General features: G+C 44.8%; 1 protein-coding gene across 1 annotated transcript in view; it reads right to left on the bottom strand.

The window, feature by feature from the left end:
• SIAH3 (siah E3 ubiquitin protein ligase family member 3) overlaps positions 1–26634 on the bottom strand; it is a 70624-nt gene extending 43990 nt beyond the window's left edge. The window contains exon 1 of the mRNA XM_074982785.1: positions 26419–26634. Within this exon, the coding sequence (XP_074838886.1) occupies positions 26419–26553 (135 nt within the window). The 5' untranslated portion in view covers positions 26554–26634. The remainder of the gene's footprint in view (positions 1–26418) is intronic.
• Positions 26635–27373: the final 739 nt, after the last annotated feature.

Raw genomic sequence — 27373 nt, 5'->3', positions numbered from 1 at the left:
GCGACTGCAACAACTACCGTGGAATCTCCCTTCTAAGAGTCACTGGTAAACTGTTCGCTCGCGTCATCCTTGGCAGACTCCAGAAGATTGCTGAGAGGGTGTACCCCGAATCGCAGTGCGGATTCCATGCAGAGAAGTCTACCGTTGACATGGTCTTCTCTCTAAGGCAGCTGCAGGAGAAGTGCAGGGAGCAGAGAAAGCCACTCTACATAGCCTTCATCGACCTGACCAAGGCCTTTGACTTGATCAGCAGGGATGGTCTGTTCAAACTGCTCCACAAGATAGGCTGTCCTCCACGGTTACTCAAGACGATCCAGTCATTCCACGAAAACATGAGAGGAACCATCCAATATGATGGCGCATTATCGGATGCTTTCAGAATCAGGAGCGGCGTCAAACAAGGATGCGTGCTTGCTCCGACATTGTTCAGGATCTTCTTCGCACTCCTCCTGAAGCATGCCTTTGGATCTTCAACAGAGGGCATCCTGCTGCACACAAGATCTGATGGGAAGCTGTTTAACCTTGCAAGGCTGAAAGCTAAGTCTAACGTGCGAGAAGTCCTCATCAGAGACATGCCGTTTGCAGACGATGCTGCTGTAGTGTCTCACACAGAAGACCAGCTTCAAAAACTGCTGGATCGGTTCTCCAAAGCGTGCAAGGACTTTGGGCGTACCATCAGCCTAAAGAAGACGAACGTATTCGGTCAGGATGTTCCTGAATCCCCATCAATCAGCATTGACAACTATACGTTAGAGGTTGTCCATGAGTTTGTTTACCTCGGGTCCACCATCACTGACATCCTGTCGTTGGACACTGAGCTAAATAGGAGGATCGGAAAAGCGGCCACAACTCTGTCCAGACTCAGCAAGAGAGTGTGGAATAACAACAAGCTGTACACTCACACCAAAATGCAAGTCTACAGAGCCTGCACCCTCACCACCCTCCTTTATGGCAGCGAGACTTGGACCCTGTATGCCCGCCAGGAAAAGAGGCTGAACGTCTTCCACTTGCACTGCCTCAGGCGCATCCTTGGAATATCATGGAAGGACAGAGTTACCAACACTGCTGTCCTTGAGCAAGCTGGAATCCCAACCATGCACACCCTCCTCAGGCAGCGTCGACTCCGCTGGCTTGGCCACGTCCACAGGATGAACGATGGAAGGATTCCAAAAGACATCCTGTATGGTGAGCTAGCCTCTGGCAAAAGACCTCCCGGATGCCCCCAGTTGCGTTACAAAATGTCTGCAAGAGAGATCTCAGAGAGGTAGACGTCGAGCTGGACAACTGGGAAGAACTAGCAGACGACCGCAGCAGATGGAGACAGGGGTTACACAAGGGCCTTCAGAAGGGCGAGCTGAAGATCAGACAGCTAGCAGAGGAGAAGCGAGCGCACAGAAAGCACAATAAAGACTTGCCAGACACCCACTACATCTGCAAGAGATGCTGCAAGGACTGTCACTCTCGTGTGGGTCTTTATAGTCACAATAGACGCTGTAAATGAAGTCCTCAATTGAAACTTTAAAGGGCGCGATCCATAGTCTATGCAGACTGAAGGATGCCTACTAGTTGACAAAACTGATGGAACAACCACATGCAAAGTGCATTTTGTTGAGTCTGTCGACAAAACTCAGCACTTTTGCTGGCCGTGTTCTGCCTCAAAGCCACGAGACATAATGCTGTTGTCGACAGAATCTGTCGACTAAAAAGCTGTGTAGATGTTTCGGGGAGGGAAGGTGGGGACTTCTCTTGACAGACAGGGCACCCACAACAGTGGGCTGCCCCGTTGCCATGCTTCCAGGTGCCTGTTTTGTGGAGAGAGTAGCCGGGCAGTCCGGCTGCTCTGTTGACAGAGCGGAGTACTCTTCTGATTGACTTTTGTGTGTGGCCATTCTCTGTCAACAAAAGTTTTGTCAGGAAATCTCTTCCAACAGTGATTTCTGTGACAGAGCACTGTAGTGTAACTGCAGCCTGTAGATTTAGGCTGCCTAAGGCATGTATATTGAGCCCCTTACCATGGGAGAATTATTGCCCAACCAAAGAACACTAATTAACTTTGGACCTGTGGCTATCATGTTGGGGTCAAAAGATACTTCTCAGAGGAGGTCTTCTAATATGTAGGGAAGGACCAAAGGGGCCAAATTCATCCCAGGTATAATCTCATTTACTTCAGCAGGCTTACACCAGACCCGCTAATGTTATAGGATCATGGACAGAAAAAAAATCTTCCATCCCCATTTAGGACTGTAATGGCTGCAGAAGCGAGTGATCAAACTTGGGACCTCTGAAGCTTAGGGCTTATCTACACTACCACAGAAGACTGACCTGCTCAAGGTCAATCTTATGGGGTTCAATATCGTGTGTCTAGTCTGGACACATGAAATTGAGATCTCAGGGGTCACAGCCGACCCCTGTACTACTTAGGAGATGCAAGGAGTAAGGGAGGTCAAAGGGAAATTCTCCCATCAACCTTCCCCTGTATAGACAGACAAGTTAGCTGAGCACAAACACACTGATGTTAGCTATGCACCTGGCATAACTAAAATTGTGTATCTGTGGTTGAGTTTCTTGGTCTAGTACAGATGTAGCCTAGGTATATAATAAGCCTCTCCTGTTAGCAGAAAAACCATATGGCTTTTAGCGAAAGCTGTAGCGGGGCAGATGCCACTGGATGTCACAAACACAACCTACAGACACAAAGTCATTGCTTCTGGAAAGATGTTAACCACAACCCTACATGAAATGAGTGGTGATATCACTTTTGATGAGTGGGGAGAGAATCTTGCTCTCTTGCCTAAGTATTCTATGCATGTTCAGGAAATAGAGCAATTTGTTTGTAAACCAACTTTGAAAGTTTCGAGGAAAAATATATTTCAAAGGGGAATGATTTGCTCTATGAAAACCTCAGAAAATTGTCTAGTAATCAAAAGATGGACCATAAACAAGTTCTCAGAACCAACCCTTTGAAGTTAGATCTCAATCTACCCTTTTTCTTTGTTTGGTTAGAGCCTGCTACTCCAATTTTGTTTCAGTTGTGAGTGAAATCTTATAAAAACTCAGAATTCTATCACCACTCTCAAACCTAAACTCAAAGGCTAGGGCTACACTGTAGCTGTAACCCAAAATAACTTACGCAACTGGTAAAACAAAAATTGTGTAAGTTATTTCGAGGTAACTTATTTCGAACCCAGTGCCATCCAATGGCACCAAAGTTCAAAATAAGTGCCTACTTTGAACTTCCCATTACCCCTTGTTGTGAGAGGTAATGGGAACAAAACACCATGCTCGAAATACCACTATTTTGAGGGTGGTGTTTAGAAATAGAAACCACAGTGTAGCCATAGCCAAATTGTTTTGGTCTTAAGACAAACTCCAGATTAATATTTAACACAATCTAAAACCGAACATCATTTTCTAGGGTTATAATTATTTATTTTTTGCTTTATCAGATCTTGACAGAAATAGGCACCCTGACCCATTGGTATTTATATCTTATTAAATTATATTTGACAACACAAGGCACTCATCAAGGTTTGCAAGCAACAAGTTTGGTTTTCACCTGGGCTGTTGTAGGCTAGTTACATTATAGAAACCTCTAGATACTTATGTAACCCTTCTGTTAACGCCAGATGCCTGCCAGAAGGGCCGGGTTTAACTCTTGTGGGGTTTTCCTATCAAGGATACAATCAACCGGCTCGAGCCCCCACCCAGTGGCCTGGGACAATTTCACCCCCGTGCTGGGTGCCTGTAAGGCGGTTCTCCCCCCCCTCGCAAGCACAGAGTCTGAGATAGAACTGGCTTGTTTAATGACCATAAGCTACCCCAAGGTTACAGCGACAGATGCAGTATATCTCAGCACAGAAGAGACAAAACCCCTTTTACCCAGATACCATCCCCATATGCAGTAGAACCCAGTCTCTTGCTGGGGCTCTTGGCCCTTTTCCACACACGCACAGTTACAGGGTGTACCCTCTGCGGTGCAGTCCCAAACTCAAAGCCCACAGATACATCACCAGGGCAAGACTAGCTGTCCACTTGTCTGTAGCCTCCCCTTGCTGTCACCAGCCGTCTGCCGGTCGCCGTCATCTACCGCCGCCGCCGCCGCCGCTCCTACCAGCCGCCCGCCAGTCGCCGTCGTCTACCGCCGCCGCCGCCCCTACCGGCCGCCCGCCGTCGTCTACCACCACCGTCGCCGCTCCTACCAGCCGCCCGCCGGTCGCCGTTGCCGCTCCTACCGGCCGCCCGCCAGTCGCCGTGGTCTACCGACGCTGCCACCGCTCCTACCAGCCATCCGCTGGTCCTGCTGTTGTCCACCGGTCCTAACCCCACTGCTTGGGATTGCCCTAAGGCAGAACCTAGTGATTTCAGCTCTCTGTGGCCTCAGCTGCCACTCTGTGATTTCAGCTCTTGGTATCTCTAGTGTGGGGTTTCACAAACACCCTAGTATCCAGCTCTATCTTTTAACAGGTGGGGAGGGTTAGTTAAGCCAGGCTTATAGCTATATGGCCAAGGCATAGGCAGGGCCAAGGCACTCAGCAAGCTGGCTCAACCCATACCCTCCCCTTGCTCTCTCACAATGCTTTAAACCAGGGAGCCCTGTGTAATCAATGTCTTACGCAGCTAAGGCGACTGCCCTGTCCCCCACAACAACCCAGAGCATCGGTGAGATCTCACAACTCCCACCTTAAGTGTCAGCTTAAATTGTGATTTTACAACTACATGTTTACAATAGACCAAATCTCATGGCTTACTTGCTACCCATTAGGCTTTGCCTGAAAAGGTATCACACATGCACACCTTTTGCATTCTCATGCAGATGACCTCTGGGGGACTCATTCCTCCCACCCTTCAGCAGCACTGCATTCCTTCTGCCACATTCCCTACACTTACTATGGCCAGGCCTACACTTATGGGGCAGATCAAATTAAGACATGAAACTCCAATTACGTTAATTACATAATTACTTAATGTGCACTTCTGCGCAGCCTCTCCTACACGAGATTCACAGAAATGAACACTCCCGCCAACTTCCCTTACTCCTCATGAAATGCAGGAATACTGGTATTGACGGGCACACCCTCCGAGTTCAATTTAGAGCATTCCTACTTGACATGCTGAATCAAGCTGTGGAAGATAGATGAAGAACAATGCCACCACAGTCAGAGTGTAAACAAGCACTATATCTAGAGACTGATTTATGGTTCATTTATTGCACCTTGTTCTATTATAAATTCATTTTTGCTGTGGCTAATTGTCTAACTTAAAGTATAGGATGACAGTAGCCTGCATGAACTGTAAAGACAGTAATAACAGCAAGAGATTGTTGCTGATTGGCCGCTGGTGTGTCCTTATTGGATGATCTACTTCTGTGTCACACTTTCCTGTTTCTTCTGAACAGCTTTTTTCAGCAGCAAACATAAGTGAGCTGATTAAATGCCAGTTGGTTTTTGTAGGCGTATTTACTGAGCATGAAGAAGCAATCCATCTCTTCCTCTAAAAATATTTTTAATAAGAAACTGGTATTTAATTACCATAGTGTAAAATAAAGGCTAATGGATCAGTTTGTAGATACAATCAGACAGCTTTATGGCAATTAAATATCAACTGATTGTATTTGGATTCAAACCTTCAAAGATCAGGAGCCTCACTTCTCAGGGATGGAATTTATTGGCTCCACAGACCTTTCTTCTAGGCTGTCTCAAGCTCATTCAGTTATTAAGGCTTCTCAGGGTTGACAGCATTGAAAAATAGCAGGCAAGGAAAAGGCAGAAGCAAGGTCTCTATTACTGTCTTGTCAGGTTTTCTTTCCACTGGAGAGGGCTGTCTCTTTAAATTTCTATACTTGCTTGCAGTCTTGAAAGGGAAGAGACTGATTACACCATAAATCTTGTGTTTAACAGAATGTTGTTTGGAATCCTAGTCTGTGCTTTGCAAATGCAAAAGCAGAATTGTGTATTTAACTTTTCATTTTTTTCTGGCAGCTGAGACTATTGTTTTCAGACAAGCTGGCATTCATGCCCTATCTTGTCCATTACTCTGGTGGGGCTGCTTTGCGGCCCCTAGAAAGGGGACACAGGCACACGGCGGTGTGGAAGGGCTGGGTGTGGTACAGTCATACTGAAGGAGCTGTCAGTATGGGTCCATACATACACTCCATCTTCTGCTCCTCCTGTATCTTTATGGCATGCTGTACTGGCTATAAATACCTCACTGACATGGTGAACCACTTATACATGGCTTACTAGTACAGCGTACTGGACTGGACCATGTACTTGTGCCACTGTTTTCTCTTGCACTTCAGATCACACACCAAAGACAACACCTCTAGCCAGTCCAATAATAAACCAATTAAAGATTGGCTAAGGAAAGGAAATGGGAGTTGTTTACAAGGTTAAAGCAGGTAAACATACACAGCAATGAGTTATAGTCTTAGATTCCAAGAGCTAATAGAAGCTAAAATTATATTTTTACACTTCATTTGCCAAAAGTTCTGGCAAACAAAGTGTAAAAATATAATTATCAAGGCCCAAAAAGAACATGAAGAATAGCTAACCAAAGACTCAAAAGCAGCAGCAAAAAAGGTTGAATTATGGTAGAAGCAGGAAGGCGGCTTAAGAAGCCAGTAGGGCAACTGGACGATCAAGATATGAGCATTCAAGGATGATAAGTCCATTGTGGAGAAACTAAATAAATTATTTGCATCAGTTTTCATGGATGAGGATGTGAGGAAGAGTCCCAAATCTAAACCAATCTTTTTTTAGATGACAAATCTGAGGAACTGTTCAAGACTGAAGTTTGACTAGAGGGGATTTTGGAACAGTTTCATAAGCTGAACAGCTACAAGTCACCAGGACTCGACAGCATTAACCCGAGAGCTCTGAAGAAACTCAAATGTGAAAGTGTAGAACCACTAACTGTTGTTTGTAACCCATCCTTTAAATCAGCTTCTGTACCAAGTGACTGGAGGACTGCCAGTGCAACACTAATTTTTAAAAAGGGACTCCAGATGTGACAGGCTAATAAACCTGACTTCAGTACAGGCAAATTAGTTTAAACTATAGTAAAGAACAGAATTGCCAAACACAAATGCACTTAATTTGTTGGGGGCTTGTAAAGTTAAATCACGGCTCACCAATCTAACAGAATTCTTTCAGGGGTCAATAAACATGTGGACAAGGAGGATTCAGTGGCTACAGTGCATTTAGATTTTCCAGAAAGCCTTTGACAAGGTCCCTCACCAAAGGTTCTTAAGCAAAGTAACCTGTCATGGGATAAGGGGGAAGCTCCTCTCATGGATGTGTAACTAGTTAAAAGACAGGAAATAAAACACAGGAAAAATTGGTCAATTTTCAAAATGAAGAGAGGTAAATAGTGGTGCCACCCAGGGGTCTGTATTTGGACGAGTCCTATTTAGCATATTCACAAATGATCTGGAAAAGGGGGTTTAATAGTGAGGTGACAAAATCTGAAGATGACATAAAACTTCTCAAGATAGTTAAACCCCAGGCAGAATGTGAAGAGCTGCAAAAGAATCTCTCAGAACTGGGTGACTGGGCCACAAAATGTCAGATGAAATTTAATGCAAACTAACGCATATCGAAAATCATCCCAACTACACCTATAAATTAATGGTCTCTAAATTAGCTGTTACTACTCAAGAGAGAGGACTTGGAGTCATTGTGGATAGTCCTCTGAAAACATCTACTCAGTGTGCAGTGGCAGTCAAAAAAGCAAACAAAATGTTAGGAGTGATTAAGAAAAGGATAGATATGAAAACAGAAAATGTCATATTGCCTCTATATTAATGCCTGGTCTGCCTAAGTCTTGAATGCTGCTGCAGATGTTCTCACCTCTTCACAAAAAAGATAGATTGGAATTGGAAAGGTTCAGAAAAGGGCAAGAAAATTATTAGGGTATGGAAAAGCTTCTGTATGAAGAAAGATTAATAAGATTGGGACTGTTCATCTTAGAACATATGACTGATGAGGGAATATAGTCAAGGTTTATAAAATCATGACTGATGTGGAGAAAGTAAATAAGGAAGTGCTATTTACCCCTTTTCATTATAGAAGAACTAGGAGTTACCAAGTGAAAGTAATAGGCAGCAGGTATAAAACAAACAAAAGGAAGTATTTTTTCCACACAATGTACAGTCAACATGTGGAACTCTTTGCCAGAGGAAAGTGTAAAAGCCAAGACTGTAACAGGGCTCAGGAAGAGCAGGTAAATTGATGGAGAATAGGTCCATCTGTGGCTATTGGCCAGGTTGGACCGAGACGGCATCCCCAGCTTCTATTTGCCAGAAGCCGGGACAGAGAGAAAAGGAATGGATCACTTGATGATCACCTGTTCTGCCCATTCCCTCTAGGGTATCTGGCACTGACCACCGTCAGAAAACGGGATACTGGGCTAGATGGATCTTTATTCTGATTTAGTGTGGACGTTCTTACACTAGTGTGCAAACGCTGTCAGGGGGTGGCGGTGTGGATCCCAAGCCTCATGGGCATGCGGGGACCAGATCCAGACCATGGGCTCTGCTGGGGTTGGGGTGGCAGAAAGTGGCGTGGCGTGGTGCTGCCGCCACCTGCTGCTGTTCCCTCAGCCTGGGGAAGGGAGCAGCAGCAGCCTCCACTGCACTGCCCAGAGGCTTTTTCCATTGCTCTGACTGGCCAGAATTCTGACCAATCAAAGCCATGGAGAGCTACGTCTGGGAGTGGGAGGGAAAGTGCAGAGCGATGTGCTTCCAGTATGATGCCAGACACCTCCTGCACCCGCTCCTGCCCAACCCCCACCCTCACCCCCATCCTGCACTGTCCCTCCCCCCAACTCTCCACCCCACCCTGCCCCCAACCTCTTACCCCGTCCTGACCCTTCCCTTCCAGACCCTGCACGCTAAACCCACTTGCACCGTTCATTCTATTCAGACCCCACACCCCCAGCCTCCTCCTGCATCTGCCTCCTGCCAGACCCCTACCCCTAGCCTACACCAACTCCTGCCCAGTTTATTTTTTGCTTTCACTCATAGCTGGTCAGTCTCCCAGGTCCCGCCAGTGCAGTGCAGCCAGGAACCAGGCTGCCCCTTGGTTCCCAGCTCCCTGCCACTTGGGAGACCTGGGAAACTGAATAGCCTGGCTCCCAGCTCCCCTCCTGTTGCAGAGCTGGGAAACCGAACAGGGCAGCAGCCTTGGTCAGCTTCCTGGCTCCCCTCCACTCCTTGGAGCCAGGAAACTGACCAGCTGCCTCTCCCTGCCTTCCCCCAGCCACACGGCTGTCAGCCATGCAGCTGGGGGAAAGCAGGGAGGAGTTCTTAGCTTGCCTAGCTTCCCGCACTTGCAGCCAGCTAGGCAGGCTAAAAAGCCTTCTCCCTGCCTTCCCCCAGTGGGTCTGCTGTCAGGCTGACAGCCGCACAAGTGGAGGAAGGCAGGGAGAAGGGGTTCTTAGCTTGTCTAGCTGCTCGCAGCTGCAGGCAGGTAGGCAGACTGACAGCCACAGAGCAGCTTCAAGTTGTACTCAACTCATGTTTAAGCAAGTTACTCACAACCTGAAGCTGCATATTCTGAGGATTTACTGTACAAACACACGAGTGAGCCAGACCGGTTTCCACGTGGTTTCCTGGAGACCTTGGCACTGGTCCACCAGGGTCACATCGCAAAGGTTCTCCAGACCCCTGTCATCCATGCATGACAAAGAGGACCCTCTGCATCTCAAAGTTATTTCTAAATACTGGGATAAATATCTGGAGCATCCTTCAAGGGCTTCACAGTGCTCCCTTGCATTGTACAATGTATAACAGTCTTTTCACAGGGTGAGATCCATAACGTCTGACTTTTTCCTCAGAGTTTGGAGGAAACCTGACCTAGCAGTGCTGAGGCCTCCCAATACAGTGGGATAGTCCCAACGTGCTCATATCTCTGCCATGACGACCCTATGTACACACTCTTGACTGCCAGCAAAATACTTAGGGACTAGCGGCTGTTATCATGAGAGGTCATTTGAGAGGTTACTGGAAGAGGAGCAGGCCAAGGACAGGAGAGTCACTGCTAAATGAATCTGCCAGCCATTGCTCTCAATGGACTGGTCGTGTCTCTTCTATAGCTCAGCAACTGGGAACGCTTTCTTCTGCCTCACCCCTATGGAATGCTCCAACTGACAGCCCTGTGGTTCAGGCCCCGGCCTGGGGAAGGATTTATCCCACAAGGGTCACTCATGCTTTTCTCTTAACAGTTTTGCCTCCCATTTGCTGGGTGTTCTAACAAGAATGTCGTATGTATAACATGGGAGGCACCTGTTCCATTCTACCTGGCACTGGTGCAACCTTAGCTAGAGTCTTGGGTATTTTTACTGTGGAAAAGATGAGGCTGAGGAGACAACATGATAACAGTCTTCAGATATCTAGAAGACTGCTATAAAGAGGATATTGGTCATTTATTCTCTCTCCATGGAGGGTAGGGGTGCCCCTCAGAGCCCCTTAATGCCCACATACAAAGGATTCATTGCCATGTAACCGGTCAGGCTTGACTAAATCAGATCACCTAACATGTCACAGTATTTATCTGAAAAGAGGGTCATGTGACAAATCAAATGAAAGCTGGTGACACAGCAGTCACTGATACATTTGTGTGATGTATGTACAAATGGTGTGTGAGGAATTAAACCTGGTGTACTGAAAATGTGTTCCTAAAGTACATCGTTGTAGCAGAGTTTTTAAACAAGTGTGTGCTGGACAAAGGAATGTGGATTTACTGGTCAGCCTTGGAATCTGTTGTGAATGTAGTACAGTGAAACCAGCACAGAGGATGCTTCATTTGCCTTTTAAGTCAATGGATGAGCAGGTTGCCAGAAGCGTGAGGCAATAACTTGGTGTCAGCTCCTGAAGCACCACCAGCGGGGGGAGAAGCTTTATCCGTGGATACACTTCAGAAGTACACGTTTCTAAGGGTGACTGGGCTATAAATAGAAAGAGAGAGAACCCTTTAGATACCCACCACCTAGGGAACAAAGAGAAAGGGCTCTTTGTATGAACTGTGGATCCCTGTCCATGTATGTGGGTGATGCTGGAAGGTAGCTGTAGATGAGAAATGGATCTTAGGGAATGTAAACCACTAAGCATTAATCACTGGAAAGGATGATCGTGATTTTGTTGCCATTTTCTGCTTCTGTTTTATTATAATTCATTTCAGTGCTGTTCTATCAAAGTGCAGCATGGGTCCTCTCCTGAGCCAGTTGACTAGTGTGTACTATGTCTCTGGAGAGAGTAGACTTGGTCATTTCTGTGACTACCAATGATAGGGGCTGGATGCTGCAGAGAAGTGGGGGCATCTAGATTTCCCAGCCAGGGAAGGAAAGTACTTCACTTTGGGAAAAAGTAAAGGTGCAATGCAAGATGCATGACACTGTGTATGAATGAGGCAAGAGTGCTTTTCACATGAGGAAGGTTACTACTCCTTATCCTGGCCAGCCAAATTGCTCAGCAAGAAATCATTAGAGCCACAAATATGAAAATCGGGATACCTACAATTAAGCTTCAAAATCCATACTCACTGAGACAAAGGGTAACAAAGTGATTTACAGCTCTGAATACCCCAACAGAACATCACAGCATAACAGGAAGTAATCTACTTAATATGCATCAAGGGAGTTTTAGATTAGATTTTAAGGAGAACTTCCTAAGTATAAGAGCAGTTAAAAACTGCAATAGGTTACCTAAGGAGGCTGTGGAATCCCTGCCTCTGGAGGGGTTAAGAATAAATTAAACAAGCATCTGTCAGGGATAACCTATTTACTTAATCCTGCCCAGGGAAGGACTAGATTATCTCCATAGGTTCCTTCCAGCCCTGTGCTTCTCAGATGCTCACAAGACAGTAGACTGGCTCAATTTCTACTTGAATTTCTGCTCCCTGTATGGTTTTTGTTTTACAGTAAAGCACAGCAGTGATTTGGATGGTATTTGCTGCATGAGCAGATCCTCTCTCACTAATGGAGAGATGCATTTCTTTGGGCACTTGAGACTTCTATCTTTCTTTCAAAATTGTCTTATTTTAGTTATTTATTTTTTTAAAGCCACAATGAGAAACCTGTAGTCACACACATTTCATACACAATTGCAACCACCAGGTAAGATGTTGGCACTCAAAAGACAAGTTTGGCCGGGCAAACTAAGATCTCCTTGAACTGTGCTGCCCCCGGACAGAGATCACTCCTTGACATAAGCGCATAGGAACAACCACACTGTACAAGATCAATGCGCCATCTTGCCCAATGACCTGTCTCCTGTCAATGGGCAATGCCAGCTGCTTCAGGTAGAATGAAGAGAACAGTCAATTGTTGAGTGATCCATCGTCTGGCATCCCCTCCCTGCTTGGCAGTCTAAGCCTGGGGACAGCTGGAGCATGGGGTTGTATCTCTGCCCATCTTGACTAATAGTCACTGATGGACCTGTCCTCCACAAATTTATCTAATTCTAATTTCAACCCTGTCGTAGATTTGGGCTTTACAACATTGGTGGACCAGCCTCAAGCGACAGCCCTGCTTGCAGCTCTGTGGTGGGGAGCTGGGGCATGGTAAGCCCTACTGGTGCAGGGAGCCCCACCAGTGAGTCGAGCTGGGGCTGGGGAGCTTTGCCAGCAGCCCCGGCAGGGGTGGAGCCCTCCAGGCAACCTGGGGCCAGAGAGCAAGAAGAGGCCTGGAAGAGAGCCCAGCCAGCAGGCTGGTGGCCTCCCAGGTAAACCCAGAGGTCTGACCTCCCTTAGTCTGACAAATCCCTTGTCAGGTCCCAAGGGTGCAGGACCACAAAGCTACAACCTGTACATCAGTTAGGTGAGCTGTAGCAGAGAGCGGGATGTGTTTTAGTACACTGGCATCCTTCTGAATGAACAGGACTGCACACATTGGCTACGTCTACACGAGCCCCAAACTTCGAAATGGCCATTTCGAAGTTTACTAATGAAGCGCTGAAATGCATATTCAGTGCTTCATTAGCATGCGGGTGGCCGCAGCACTTAAAAATTGACGTGTCTCGCCGCCACACAGCTCGTCACGACGGGGCTCCTTTTCGAAAGGACCCCACCTACTTCGAAGTCCCCTTATTCCCATCAGCTCATGGGAATAAGGGGACTTCGAAGTAGGTGGGGTCCTTTTGAAAAGGAGCCCCATCGGGATGAGCCGCGTGGCGGCAAGGTGCATCAATTTTGAAGTGCCGCGGCCACCCACATGCTAATGAAGCGCTGAATATGCATTTCAGCGCTTCATTAATAAACATCGAAATGGCCATTTGCCTAGCCATTTTGAAGTTTGGGGCTAGTGTAGACACGGTCATTATGTTATTTCATCTGCAACTTTTATGTAAGTTGCAGAAGTCAAGAACAATAAAGATGGTTTTATAAGTGGCTGAGTTGTTTGAGAGGCTTGTTTCAGCATCATTTATTTTTCCCTGATAGTGAGTCAAGAAAAGGTCTTTCCATCCCTATTAATATCTGCTTTTTCAGTCTGAGTTCTCTTGATAAAGGGGGCAGATTGGCAAATCAAAGTCACTTTAGCTTAAGCAATAATCAGGCACAGTGCCTTGACGTCACTATTCTTAACATACTCTTGCCACTGGATTTATCTGTGAATCTAGGAAGATTCTTTCTAATCATTGGCTCACCATTAAAAATACATTAAAGGGTGGAAAAAATATTGAGATACTTTGCAAGTCATGCCAACATTTTCAGTTTAAATGAAATGTTAAATTATCCACAATTGCCCTGCGAGGCCAGTGGAAAGATTAAGCAAGTTTCAGATCTGTTTTCTGATAGTGCCTTCATCTTGTACTGACAGCCTGAAAGAAAAATTCAGGCTTTCTAATCAGGACTTTCAGTTATTTACAAGCCTGTGGCTGTGTTTGTACAACCTCACATGACCTTAGCTTTGAGTCTCATTTTGAAATATTTTCTGTTACACTAAAAAAATCCAGTAAAAGTTTCATTTATTTTAAAGCTTTTTTACTTTGTGACTGATTTACACTCTTTTCAGATTCCAGGCAAAAATTACAATTGGAAGGAAGATTCAAGTAAGGCCGAAAGCAGGGAATTGGGTGAAATGATTTAGAGCTACTACAAGTGCTTCTATCTATTTTCCTCAAGACCCCTTAAATCTTGAGCTGGATGAAGAAGACTATGAAAAACTGCTTTTAAAGAGTCCTTCCACTTTGAAATGAATTCGATTCAGCCATCTGGTTGCCTTATTTGTGTTCACAGCCTACAAACATTGAAAAGGATAAGGAAAACTATTTAAAAAGAGTTCACTCTCAATATTTTATACATAAAGAGTATTAAGCTCACAGGTGCACGCTGGAAGGGGCATATTTAAAAGGGGATGGGACCATGACAGCAGGTCCTCAAAGGCCTCACTGGAGTCCTGGCTCAGAGGAAAGTAGAATCAAACCTGGACCTGACCACACCATTTTCAAGCAGGACCAAGACCAAACACAATTGCTTGGTGGTAATGAGGTGACAGAAAATTAAATTTCAACTCCGGAGTCCAGCCAAGAAATAACATGAAGAGCATAATTATTTTTAGGAATGACACCTTGGACAACTGTGGGGCCAGAGAGGAAAAGATATTTTCTAAAATTCCCTTAACATGACTGCTCACAACCTCTCTCTTAATTGCCAGAGAATAGTTTGTGATCAAGTCATAGAGATAAAAATAACTATAACATTAATTTAATACAGGCAAGGAAACCTTGATCTGGTGGCAGACATTCCACACGGAGAAGGAGGCTAAAGTCATTGAGCAAATTAGTCATTCAGCTCTACTTAAAATTTGGTTTACTGCAGACAGCTGGATGTAGAGCGTTCTGCCTTTGCCATTTAATAATACACATTGGCTGTAGGTATCAGTGAGTGACTGTCATCCCCAGAAGCATAAGTAGGAGTAATTCTTCTCATCTCTGGTCTCCCTTACATGCATAGTGCCCCGCTTTACAGTGCGTATTAAACACAGTGGCTAAAATGATATTCCTGGCCTGACTGACTTGTCCACGTCACTTCTACTTCCTTCATATAATTATTCTCTTGACTCCCCATCTTCACTGCAGGTTTAAACTTCTTGTACATGGACTCAAGGCCCTGTACAACTCTGCCCCTGCCTGCTTACCCACCCTAGCCAAGTACTGTCTCCCTCTCCTGATCCAGTGGTGACATTCTCAGTGCCGCATTTACCTGCTTCAACTACCCTCCCTACAGGCAGAAAGCCCTTCCTGAACGAGTCAGAAAAGCCATTCTTCACATCTCTGAAAATCTTCATCTTCCAGGACTGCTAGAAGAAAGGAATCAGTCAATGTGTATTTATTTTCGTACTGACTCCCGTTTTAATTAAATGACAGTTCCACATTGCAGAGTATCTTCTGCCTCTTCACTGAGTCACCACCTGACCTCAGTGTCGCAGTCCACACCTCTCTCCTCTGCCCTCACCTTGGCGTTTTGTGGCAAGCCCAACTCCACTTTTTGACATTATCGGCAGTTAGAATATATGCCCTTTGGTAGAAGAAACATGTTGTCTTATCTGAGGTCAGGTCTCCACTAGGGAAATAAGCCAATTTCAGAAATGCAATTCAAGCTATAGCAACTACTTAGCTAGAATCAGTATATCTGTAAAATCAATTTACCTGACTGTCTTCACTGAGGGATGTCGACAACAGCATTTCTACCATCGACTTCCCTTACTCCTCATGATAGTGAGGAGTACAGGCCTTGACTGCCAACCCCGGACAGATCCATTTCACGCATCTCTACCAAACTCTACCAGACACATGAAGTCGATCTTCCTGGAAGCGAAGGCATGCCCTGAGGTACCTTGCAGACTCTTATGAGATAGCATTGCATGTAATGTTTCTTGGAATTTGTGCTCCTATTCATGTTACCTATTTTTAGCCTAAAGAAGCACGGCAATCATGGCTGGATTTTGTTTTGGACAAATCAAAGGAACCACTGTTGTAAGCTGTGGCCTCTGATGTGGAAGTGCCATCGCCAGGTTTACTAGTTGTTAGATGATAGCTACTTATAATCCGAGCCAACTTTGTGTAACCTTTTACTACTTCTGGGAAGGAGAAACTTACATGTATCCCACAAGCCAAAACTGGCTTACATAACTTTAAAATGCAGTTTACAAGCATCCTTAGCATTATCAGAAGGATGCAGCCAGTAGAGGCCACAGATCCCAGTATGTAACCCTGCATCTTGATTGGAACAGATTAGCACTGAAGCACTGGGCCCAATAGTTTTTGCAGCATGTACCTTCCTATTAAAAGGAGAGGAAGCCTGAATTCTACTCTGCTTTATATAAATTAAGTGCAGCCCTTAGGCTCCTGGTAAGTTCCTACTACAGCCTTCAACTAAATGAAATCTGGATGCCTCTAACATGAAGACAGATGACTAAGGATCAAAGCCTCCAAAAATCTACATGCTAAATTCTGAGGCTGGGTCTACATGGAGCTCTTCTGCTGGCACAGCTCTGCAAAGTGAGCCTCTCGAGATTGCAAATGGCTGCTTATTTGCATAGTCCCAAAGTTCATTACCATAGCCACCCTAGAGTTTGGTGCTGGCAGAAGGGGGTGCCGGCACTGCAAAGGCCGTGTGGACGTGCTGCTGCCAGCTGAATCCCCCTCTGTCACCAGTCTCTTATGCCTAGTAATGAGCTTCGGGAGTATGCAAATAAACAGCCATTAGCACTCCTGAGAAGCTCACTTTGCATAACTCTGCCAGCAGCAGCATTGAGCAGAGCTCCCTGTAGGCCCAGCCTAAGTATATAAATAATCCCTTTAAACTGATGGCCCTATTCCTGTGCTTAAATCTCAGTACAAATTTGTTTGTAGGATATGGTCCTGCAATTCTAAATATTCTGACACCATCTACAACATCATCCTGCAGTTACTGTCACAAACTGCCATTTCAGCAAAGCCTCCAAGTGACCGAAACCTTCTGCTTGCCCCAGCCAGGATACAAAACCCACTTTGTGTTTGTTTACTAGGTTTTCACGCTTACTCCACAGGGCTGCCTCTAACATGATAAGCTTGTATTTCTTTTCCGATGGGGTGATGCTCTGTGTTGAAGCCATGAGCTGATTTGTTTCCTGTCACATTTGTGCTCCATTTTTCCAGGCTTTGCTCTTTGTTTCAATTGACAGATGGTGTCAGAGACAGGACAGTCCGGGTAAGCTCCAGGCCTGGGAATCAGGGTATCTAGATTTTGTTCCTGTCAGTGCCAAAAGTTTCCTTTGAGAGTTTGGCAAGTCACCTAACTTCTCTATAGCTCAAATATACCATCAGTAAAATAGGGATAATAATATGTTGCTATTTCACAGGGCTGCTGTGAGGATGAACCCCTTAATGTTGGCCAGGCTCTTAGAAATGCCTCCGAATAAGTTAGCTGCTTCATGATTCAAGTAGCACACTGTCTTCACTTATCTTCACTTGTCTCCAGGTGGTACAATCTTCACACTATCTTAAATGCCAACATATTCCCTATCCACTTTAAAATAGAACAGTTGGGCTGAACATGTTTTGCGCATCAGGCAGAAATATTGCATGTGATTATTAGCTGGGCAGCTCACACTGAGGGCTCGTCACCATGTAAGGAGAGATCAACTCTCCGATCAATCTCCCAGGGCTGGGGGCGGGGGGGAGAAGAGAGATGTGTCAATGTGGCAGGTCTAGTAGGGATGTGTTAAATCGTCTGCTTGTCGCTCTCCCGTCAACTCTGGTACTCCACGGGCTTGTGAGGAGTGAGGGAAGTCAACAGGAGAGTTTCTTCTGTCAACCTCTTATTATAGCGAGGCAGAAGAAATTCTGCTTAAGGTACGTAGACTCCAGCTATGTTATTCAGGTATCTGGAGTTGCTTATCTTAAGTGGACTTTCTCCCTGCCCCACAGAAATTCTACCTCTGGTGCTGCTATACCGATTGCTGCCACTGAGCTCATATATCTCTAGAAACTAGTTCCAATAAATAGAGACATTGCCGAACATCTGCAGGGACAGGATGAACTCAAAGTTAGCCCCATGATTCCATTCAAATCAAAGTAGGGGGCAGAGTGAGTGACAGCTAACTCTCCATTTTTGCAGTTCCACAGCATTGTCTGACTGCTGATTGTTTTCCTGGGATAGTCTACCGAAAGCCGAACAGATTGCACAGAACAACTGCTTGACTGAACGACTGTAATTTTGTTGCAATTAGTGGAACTGCAAGTAAGGAACCCAAAACTGCACTGAAGTTAGTACAGTTTTACTTCAGTGGAAAGAGGAACAGGCTGGGGTCGGGTTACTAAAAACCAGACAGAAAAATCTTTTGCATAACCGTTTCTAACAGCAGGCAACTGCCAGCCTGAGGAACAACAGAAAGAGATGGGCTAAGAAAAGAAATACAAATGAAGCAATCCGATAAAGCGTTTAATGCCTTGACAGTCGAGCATTCGGTTCCCAAATCAAACACCTCTCACGGAAAAAAAAAGGCATGCTTGGAAACTGCTCACATTTACAGCTGGGTCCAGACAAAAAACCTCAGCTCTGAGCACAGACAAACCAGCAGGGTTTGGATCTGGAGCCTGGTCAGCTGAGTGTGGCAGCTCCTCTCTACTCGCATGACAGCATCTATTCTAAAAACTGAGCATAATGGGAGCAAAACACAACTTAGATTCCTTCTGATTTTCTAAAGAACGTCTCATCCAAGCCAAGTGAAACTTCATTCCTTCCCTGCCCACCTCCCAGGCACAGGCCTGGGGGCAACACCTCTGAAGATAAATGAAGGGGCTCTTCTTGTGTTTGTGTGTGCGCGCGCGCATGCGCGCATGTAGTCCACAGGAGAAGTGCCCGATTGACAGCTCTGGCACCCTCTGTGTAAACTGACTCCTGTGATTATTGATCCCTGTCATGTGGCAGGAGTATTAACCTTTGTCACTCTGACCCAGGTCAGACCAGCAGGACGAGGCAATAAAGTCCAGTCGCTTTTAAGGATGCCTGTGCCTCTTGCATTTATTACCGCTTCTGTTTATTTACAGAAGAGGATCAGCATTCAGCACAGGCAGTGTCCTTGTAAAGCTTCCCCTCGCAGTACTGGGAATGTGTCTTAACCCTGATCTGTAAGGAGGGTGGAAGGTAAGTCAGTCCCCATAAACATCAGTGTTGCCAACTGGGACAATCTGAGTATGAAGCTAGCAATTTTGAAGGTTTTGTGTTAACCACATGCTGGAACCTGAGCACCTCAGCTTTCATTTAAGGAAGAAAAGTAAGTTTTTAGACCTCCTGGGCATAGAGAAAAATCAAAACATAGACCTGAAAGTCCCCAACACCAAAAGACAAACAAAAAGAGCTCAACATTTATTCTTATTTAAATCTCATGATTTTTGAGCCACATTCCTGATGGGGCAGGGGCTACATGTGCAATTTGTGAATAGCTCAGGTTAGCAGTACTGCTTAGTACCAACACATAGCACCTGTTGTGATTATATTTTTGGGCTACGTGTCCCCTGGAAACAGGTCCAAGACCTTTCAACTCATCTCACATTGTCAGGCCTTTCATTCACATGTCTCTTTTCTTTGCAACCCTGTGTTAGTAATGGGCACCATCTGGGATTATACTCCTCAGGAGATGTATTTGGTCCATGATGTACAAGAGAATTTAAGGACTCTATTGAGGGATGATGGGTACAGTGTGCTGTGGGTGGCCTGATGTGGCAGCATGGGGAACCCTATTCAATAGCTAACAATAAACACGTGCTATCACATCCCCTGCTGAGAAGATGGGTATTTCACTAATGTTATATAATACCTGCACCGTCTTAGGTTGAAAATGCCTGACTTGAAACTTCTTGTGAGGAGCTTTTTCATTTTAATACAACACATTTCTCTCAACACCAAACATAAGATGCACCTGCCCTGCTCCTGCCCCCAGCGCTATATCATGACAGACAACAGCAACAGTTAGTCTCCCACAAGAGGTGGGATGTTTAAGAACAATGAATCAGAAACTCTCTCTCCCTCCATTTCTTTTGCTACATTTTCTCTAAGGAGAGATCACAGTGGCTGTTCTGTGTGATTACATTTCAACCCTGAGCTGTCCTAATTTTAAACTGTAACGTCTGTGTTAGGCATTTAAAATGAAATCCTCGTTAACCTGTGCTAAGTCTCTGTGGGGTGTGCGTGTGCATGCACGTGTCTCTATAAACTCAAGGTTAATGGATTACAATAGAGAAGAACTTCTGGGATTAGACAGATAGAGGCATTACTAGATGGTCTCTCCTCAGGGAGAGTCGATGAAGCGTACGCCCACTGGCCTTTGATGCAGGAAAAGGGCTGTGCGTGAATCCTAATGGTTGGGTTTGCACAGGGATGGAGTAAACTGTGGAAATTTCTTGACTATTTGCCTTTAAAGCTGATTTCCAGATTTACACTGTTCGGCCAAGGCAGTGGTTAGGGATGCAGCAAGTCAACTTGGAGACACTGTGATGACACCAGAGGCTTTAACTAAAGCTTTTACCTCGTCTTCCAATTACACTGTGCCACATACTAATTGAAGGATAACCTAAAGCTAATAAGGACAGATTTATATTATCAGACTATGTTTATCATGTAGTAGGTGTGTACACATTGTATTCTGCATGCCCTCTAGTGGTTATTATTACTATACTACTACCTCATATGGGAAATTGTCTGATGAACTAAAGTAGGCAGAATCCTGAGGCAGAAATGAAGGGCATCTGCGTGAGGGGAAGTGGGAAAAGATAGCAGAGTAGATCATTAGCAGCATATTTTAAACTGTCTCTTACCTTACACTAAATAAATAAATCCCACGTGTGTACATTACAGCATGGCACTTAATCCTGGTTCAAAGTCAGCTGGGGATAAAGTGGATTACAGCATGGCCTGGCTGACCAGTGTGTGTGGAGACAAAGTATTATAACAGGATTAAAATCCCTACCCTCCTTCAGGTAAAGCAGATTTTTTTTCCAGGGGACAGGGGTTTAAGACCCTGCGAGCCATGCTATACGTTGTTTGGCTACAAGATGAAACTGTACTTAGGCACCTCTGGTCCTTATAATGTCACGAGAGATTAAAGGTCCTAAAGGAAGGAGGAAAGATGGTCTTATAAGAACAACACATTTCTTTGCCCTGAGAAAAGAATGAACATAGATAAACAAGGGAAGTCACAGCAAGTTAGAGTTATATTTCGGCATCAGGCCATAGATTGTAAGCTTTTAGGGGTCTTTTTTTATTATTATGTGTGTGTACAGTGCCTAGTGAAAAACAACCCCAATTCTTCATCAGGGCCTGTAAGCACAACTGTAAATAATAGTAATTGTTACAGTGCAAGAACTGCTGAAGCAAAAGCTAAGAAGCAGACACTTTTGAGTTCACTGTTCTTTTGGCAGCCCTATAGTATCCTGCCTTCCTATGCTCAATTGGAGACACAATAGTTTCAGTACCTTGCTTGTGGTCCGATTAGCAGGATTTGGAAAGAAGGTATAAGAGGGGCTGATGAAGCTATGCCATGTGGAATTATCATTAATGAAAAAAAGGAAATCCACTGAACCTTCCTTACACATGAACCAGCATACATCCCTATATTTCACACAGCGAGCATACTTCAAACTTCACAGTAAGGTAAACGGCCTTTATCCAGGCACTACCAGCATTGCTTCTTTAAGCAACGCCCTTTAATTGTCATGGTCTTAAAGAGTGCAGTCATTTAGCTAGAGTGCCTAGCCAGATAATAATGCTTTAGCCTTTTATTTCAAAAGGAAGGCATCACATTGTCTGCATGCTTGAAGGAATCCCAGGTTGCTAAGTAATGGATATAATATGATTGAGAATGAAGGTGACCTATAGAAGCATGGTAAATACATGATTTTCTCTGCTCAGCAAGTGAATTTTGATTACAACTCAGCACATGCCTATGGTTTTAAGATGCTTGTGGCATTCTTGTGAGACCTGATGGAAGGAGAAAGTACAAAGAGCTGCTAGAAACAGAAATAGGCTTCAAAAAACCTATTTATACCCACATCAAATAAAGAAAATTGAGGGCGATTGTGGCAATCTTGTCTGTCCTTGTTTGCAGCTGCCTCTGTTAGTCTGTCGTGCGAAGAGAAAATAACAGTGGATCAATACAGCTATCTGAAGTGATATTTTAACTTTTTTTAAATACACTAAATTGGTCATAAGCCTCCCTAGTGAAATATTTTCTGCCTGAGGAAGAATAAAAGTGTAAGTGTGTATTTTACTGCCAACATAGAGACTAGCACTAAAGGAACTGGTAAGTAGCACTCCCATGAATTCTGATCTCAGTCACAGTACACTGGAATGAATCTGGAGCAACTGCATTGACTTCACTGGAATTCCTCCGGATTTACCACAGTGTTAGAAAGACTGAGCACCATCTGTGTAAAATAATAGCATTTCCCTGCGTCACATTGGTCAGTAAACAGCTTGCTAAATACGAGATCACTGCAGCATGTAAAATGTACATGATGTATAACCAAGACTGGGCTTGATCCTACCTGCATTGAAAGTCCCCATTGACTTTAACGGTGCAGGACGAGGGCCCGGGTGGCAAAGTGACTTGCAGAGCTGTAGACCGACAGAGTCTCTGCCCATATGGGATGTGTCAAGATTATTAGTTGTATAAAGAAACGCAGTAAGTCTTCCATTTATTATTCATATTCCAGTAGCCATCAGATCATTGCTGCATGGCACTTGGTGATGCAGAGATCTGGTTGCTCCTGTGACAGCAACCCCTAACCAAAAAGATTACAAGTTTATTGTAAGCACCAGTCTTCACCATTTGAGCTCAGGAAGTGTCCGTGCTCGTGGCCCTTGCTCTCTGTCAGATTTCGACTGTTATTGTTATCTCTGGCATTTCATCGCTACTTTGACTTGATTTATATTTTAGGGTTCTCCAGAAATATATGGTTGTAATAACTAAATCATAGGTAGTAAAATAGGGGGCATCAAAGTTTGTCATAATACTGTAAGTCACCTGAGGAACACACTTGGCTTTTTGTTTTGAAGTATTACGTCACCTGTATTTTAATATATTGAGACATTTCTAAACTTCCTAATTTGTCTAAAGTTAGTATACATTCGTACAGCGCCTAGTACCATGCGCGTCCCAATCTGTTTGTAGTCTATAGGTCCGCAGTGTCCGATATGCTTCCTATTTGCTACATGTGGCGAACAGGAAATCGTGGTGTAGGGAAATGGAGCGCCCTCCACCCACTCCTCGCCCCACCGCTTGGTGGGACAAACATGTGGCAGTAGCGGCAGAAGTGGCTCCTCCTGCAGCTCTGAGCCGCAGGCTGCTCTGGCCCCAGCAGGCCACTGCACAGCTCCGGGTGCATCTCACTTGTGCACGTGGCAGCAACTCCAGCTGCAGCTCACTCTTGCACATGTGTGGTGGCAGCTCCGATGGCGGCTCACGGCGGTGTGGCTCTGGTGAATAAGCTCTGGGGTGGGTGCCTGGCTTTGGAGGGGGAGCAGCACTTGGTGAGGGGACAGGCACCTGGCTGGGGGGCAGCATGAGGCTGGACGAGGGCTGTGGCGACTGTGGAATTTCTTTTGGATGCTACTGCTATGGGTGCTAGCACTGCAAGGGTTATTATTGTTCTTATTACTAAATAGGGTGAAATATTTTCAAAGATTTCCAACAGAGCGCTCTGTGTCCAGCTTCGAGTAAGAGAGAAATAATTTCAACATTAATAACTTTGTAGCACACTTCACTTTACAGATCACTGGTTTTTTTCATATTGAAATGCTTTCTTAAGCACTCTCAGGTGCCCTTAGCGTTAGATCATATGCAGGGAAGCATGCTCATTGGGCCTGAGCCTGCCAGCCCTCCACGGCCATGTCCACAAGACCCCCGAGCACAGTGCTGCTGCCAGCAGCACTATGCTAATGAGGTTTCTAGAAATTGCAAATGGTTCCTCATTTGCATACTCATGTGGCTAATTAGCATAACCGCGTGAGATTTTGCACTCGGCAGAGGTGGCTGCCAGCAGTAAAGAGGCTGAGTGGCTGTGCCTCTGCCGGCTAAACCCCCACCTCTGTCACCAGGCCCTGATAAGACACGTCCACACGGCCTCTTTACTGTCAGCAGCCCCCTCTGCTGACAGCTAAATCTTGCTTGGCTATGCTAATTAGCTGCATGAGTATGCAGATGGAGAACCATTTGGAATTTCTAAAAACCTCATTTGATAGCACTGCCAGCAGCAGCACTGTGCTCTGGGGCTGTGTGGACATGGCCCATATGAGCTGCTCTGTTGAAAAGAGGGCAGTTTTCATTATAGGTCCAATCCTACCATTCCACCACATCTGAAACACCGATTTGCTTCAGTGGGACTTCTGCCTGTGTTGCTGGATCCAAAGCCCAGCGAAGTCACTGGAAAGACACCTGATGGTAAAAGGCTTTGGATCAGGGCTCAGCCACTATGGATTCAAATAGTGAGACAATATTTATTTCCAGGGATAAAGAAGAGAAGCACCAAAAAGTTACAACATGCAAACTGCAGCCCTAATCTGACAGAAACTGCTCTGATTCACTGCAGGCCCAATCTGCTGAGCACCCTGAACTTCTTCTGCCTTCAGTGGGCCATCTACATGCCACAGGATCGGCACCTGTCTAGGCTTCACCTTGCCTGAACTGGAAGTAGCCTAGGTCCCTCACTTCTTGCTTCTTATTATGAGTAGATGGTAGTAGCTTGATGGTCTCCTGCTTACTGTGATACATCAACAGGGTTAGGATAGAATTATCCATTTTGTTAAAATATTTTCAAGCCACTTTTAGTGTCTGAATATTTCTATGTAATTTCTTCCTATTCTGAACAGTCACATGATACCTTAAGATAAGTAGGTATTTTTTAAAAAATAGGTTATATTTGTGGGGGGATGGGTCATTTTCTGTGTGATGCGGTGCTGGCATGCCTGCCCTACTTCATCCTCACTGCTGGGGGCATCCAATGTGCTTGCAGCATGCTTAGAAACATACCCTCCAGTGGAGGCTTTACTTCTAAAAGCAACCTTTTCCCATCAGTGTGAGGTGCTAAGTTAGCATTGTCTGATGCTGTAAGTAGATGCATGTATATTTATAATTGCAGATGCACATCTCCTAGAGCTGGAAGGGACCTTAGGAGGTCATCTAGTCCAGTCCCCTTGCCTTCTTGATGAGCTTAAGCACCATCCCTGCCATCTATTTACCCCCATCCCTGAATGGCCTCCTTGAGGATTGAACCCACAACTCTATATTTAGCAGAGCAATGCTCAAGCCACTGAGCTATCCCTCCCTGCCAAGAGCAAGCCCAGCAGCCTACGTTTTTGGAGTGCTACTTCCCGGTGTAATGAAAGACAAGAGCCATGTGGCAATAACCAGTGGCATTTTTAATGGCATTAAGGTGCCTAAGTCCCATTGGCTCCAAATTCTGAGGTGGGACCCACTCTGTCAAAGGATCCCCAAAAGGCTTACACTGGGAGGAGGTTCCTTTTGAGTTCTTGACTAGGACTTTGGACCTGCCCAAGAAGAGTCCACCTGAAATGCCCATCTGTGATTTTCAATAAGGAGAGTGCATGTCCAGACTGGACTTTCTGTTCAAGTGAGGTCCCTGGCAAGGACCCTCAGCAAGCCAACAGGGGCACTGATAAAGACTGCTAATTTGTTACCATAATAAACCAATTAAAGACTCCCACAAGTCTGTTTGCCTCCCTAGCTGCTTGCATCCTCGCTTGGTGAGAGAGATCACAACTAGTAGGTTTTGGCATAGGCTCAGCTATTGCCACGTCGTCAATGGAAATCTAGAAACTTACTTGGTCCACATAGAGTCATTTTTATGGTGACTATAAATAGTTTTACTTTATTAAGGTAAATTTAAACTCAGCACTAACAAAAATGACGATTGGCACTTCATATGCCACATGAAATTGCTCAAATTCCCTTTAGACGACATGGACAAACACTCAAAGAAAACTTCTGTCTCTCTCTCTTCCCTGTCTCCTTGTTCAGCCTGACAATCAGCAGCATGTTGCCCTTTAGTATCAGACAGTCCGGAAGGATTTCTAGGATCTGTGTTAGCAACGTTTCACAAAAGGAAACAGATTTTCATTACACTAACTTTTCCAATAATTTTGCCAAACATTTGCCTCTTGAATACTTGACACACAAAAGAAAAAACGGAGGAAGCAGGGCTTCTAGAGAGAGAAGCAACAACTTCACACTATTTCCTGTAGACGCTGATTGCTTGCCTTTAGCTTTAAAGTAAACCAATCCAAAAGACCACATGACACAGCCTCTTTGCTAGGAATGTGTTAACAGCGGTCTGTCCCATTGTGCGGTAGCCTTGTTTCACTGCCTATTGAGAAACAACTGAGAAGCATAAGCCACTGAAATAGAAACATATTTTTAACTCACCTTTAGGTTGTGTGTTGGGTTCACAACACAGACAAGTTGCCCAGCAGCTGAAAAAACCCTCTTTGCCTTGTAATGTTGAAATCTCAGGTGAATAAGATCTAAAACAGCCCCAAAGCACTGGGTGAAGAAAAGCATCACAACTTTTGTTGTTGTTTGGTGCGGAAAGCCGCGAAGGAGACTGGCAGTCCTTGAGACTGGGGAAAGAGTGCAGCCTGTGAGAACTGCACGGCTTAGCATGCCTTCATATTCATCATCAAAATAAGACGGTTAGAATCTTGCAGCAGTGGGTCAGCCAATCAAAAAGACCGGAATGTTATCCTTGAGGTACAGAGACAGCCAATAACAAATACCCCCCCTTCAAAAAAAAAAAAAAAAAAAAAAAAAAAAGAAGAAGAAGAAAAAAATGAAAAAAACCTCCCTGATGAATTGAGCCTGGTGGAGAATGCATTATTGAACATTACCATACATCAGCACATTGCATTTATCTTGTGATTACAGCCAGCCATACATAATACTGTGGAGATATGCAGACAAAATTGATTGTTTAATGTCTCCATTTATTAATTGGCTTAATTTAATACAAGAGCTCTCTAATACCAAGGTTAATGTAAAACATTTAAAAAAACCCACTAAAACTAAAAGAAGCCAAATGGACGAAGTATACTCGTGGTTTACTTGCAAAACAGCTTGGGAGAAAAATCACATATTAGGGGAGTATTACACTTCCTTGCAAGGATTAAGCAGAAGCAGATTTCTCTCTGTTTGTGTTTGCAAGCTGCAATTAGGATTCAGATAGCAGTCTGACATTTTCTGAATCTTATTTTCAACTACTTTTCAGCAACAAAATTCCAACTGCCCTAACACATCTTTCTTAAAAATGTAAGACCAGGTCTTTAGCTGGCGTCCATTGGCACAACTCCATTAAAGTCAGTGGAGCTATTTTGATTTACACCAT

This window comes from Carettochelys insculpta, chromosome 1, assembly GCF_033958435.1.
Source record: "Carettochelys insculpta isolate YL-2023 chromosome 1, ASM3395843v1, whole genome shotgun sequence".
In the NCBI taxonomy this organism is placed as follows: domain Eukaryota; kingdom Metazoa; phylum Chordata; order Testudines; family Carettochelyidae; genus Carettochelys; species Carettochelys insculpta.
Note: the sequence above shows the minus strand (reverse complement) of the source record. Positions and strands in the feature narration are given on the sequence as shown.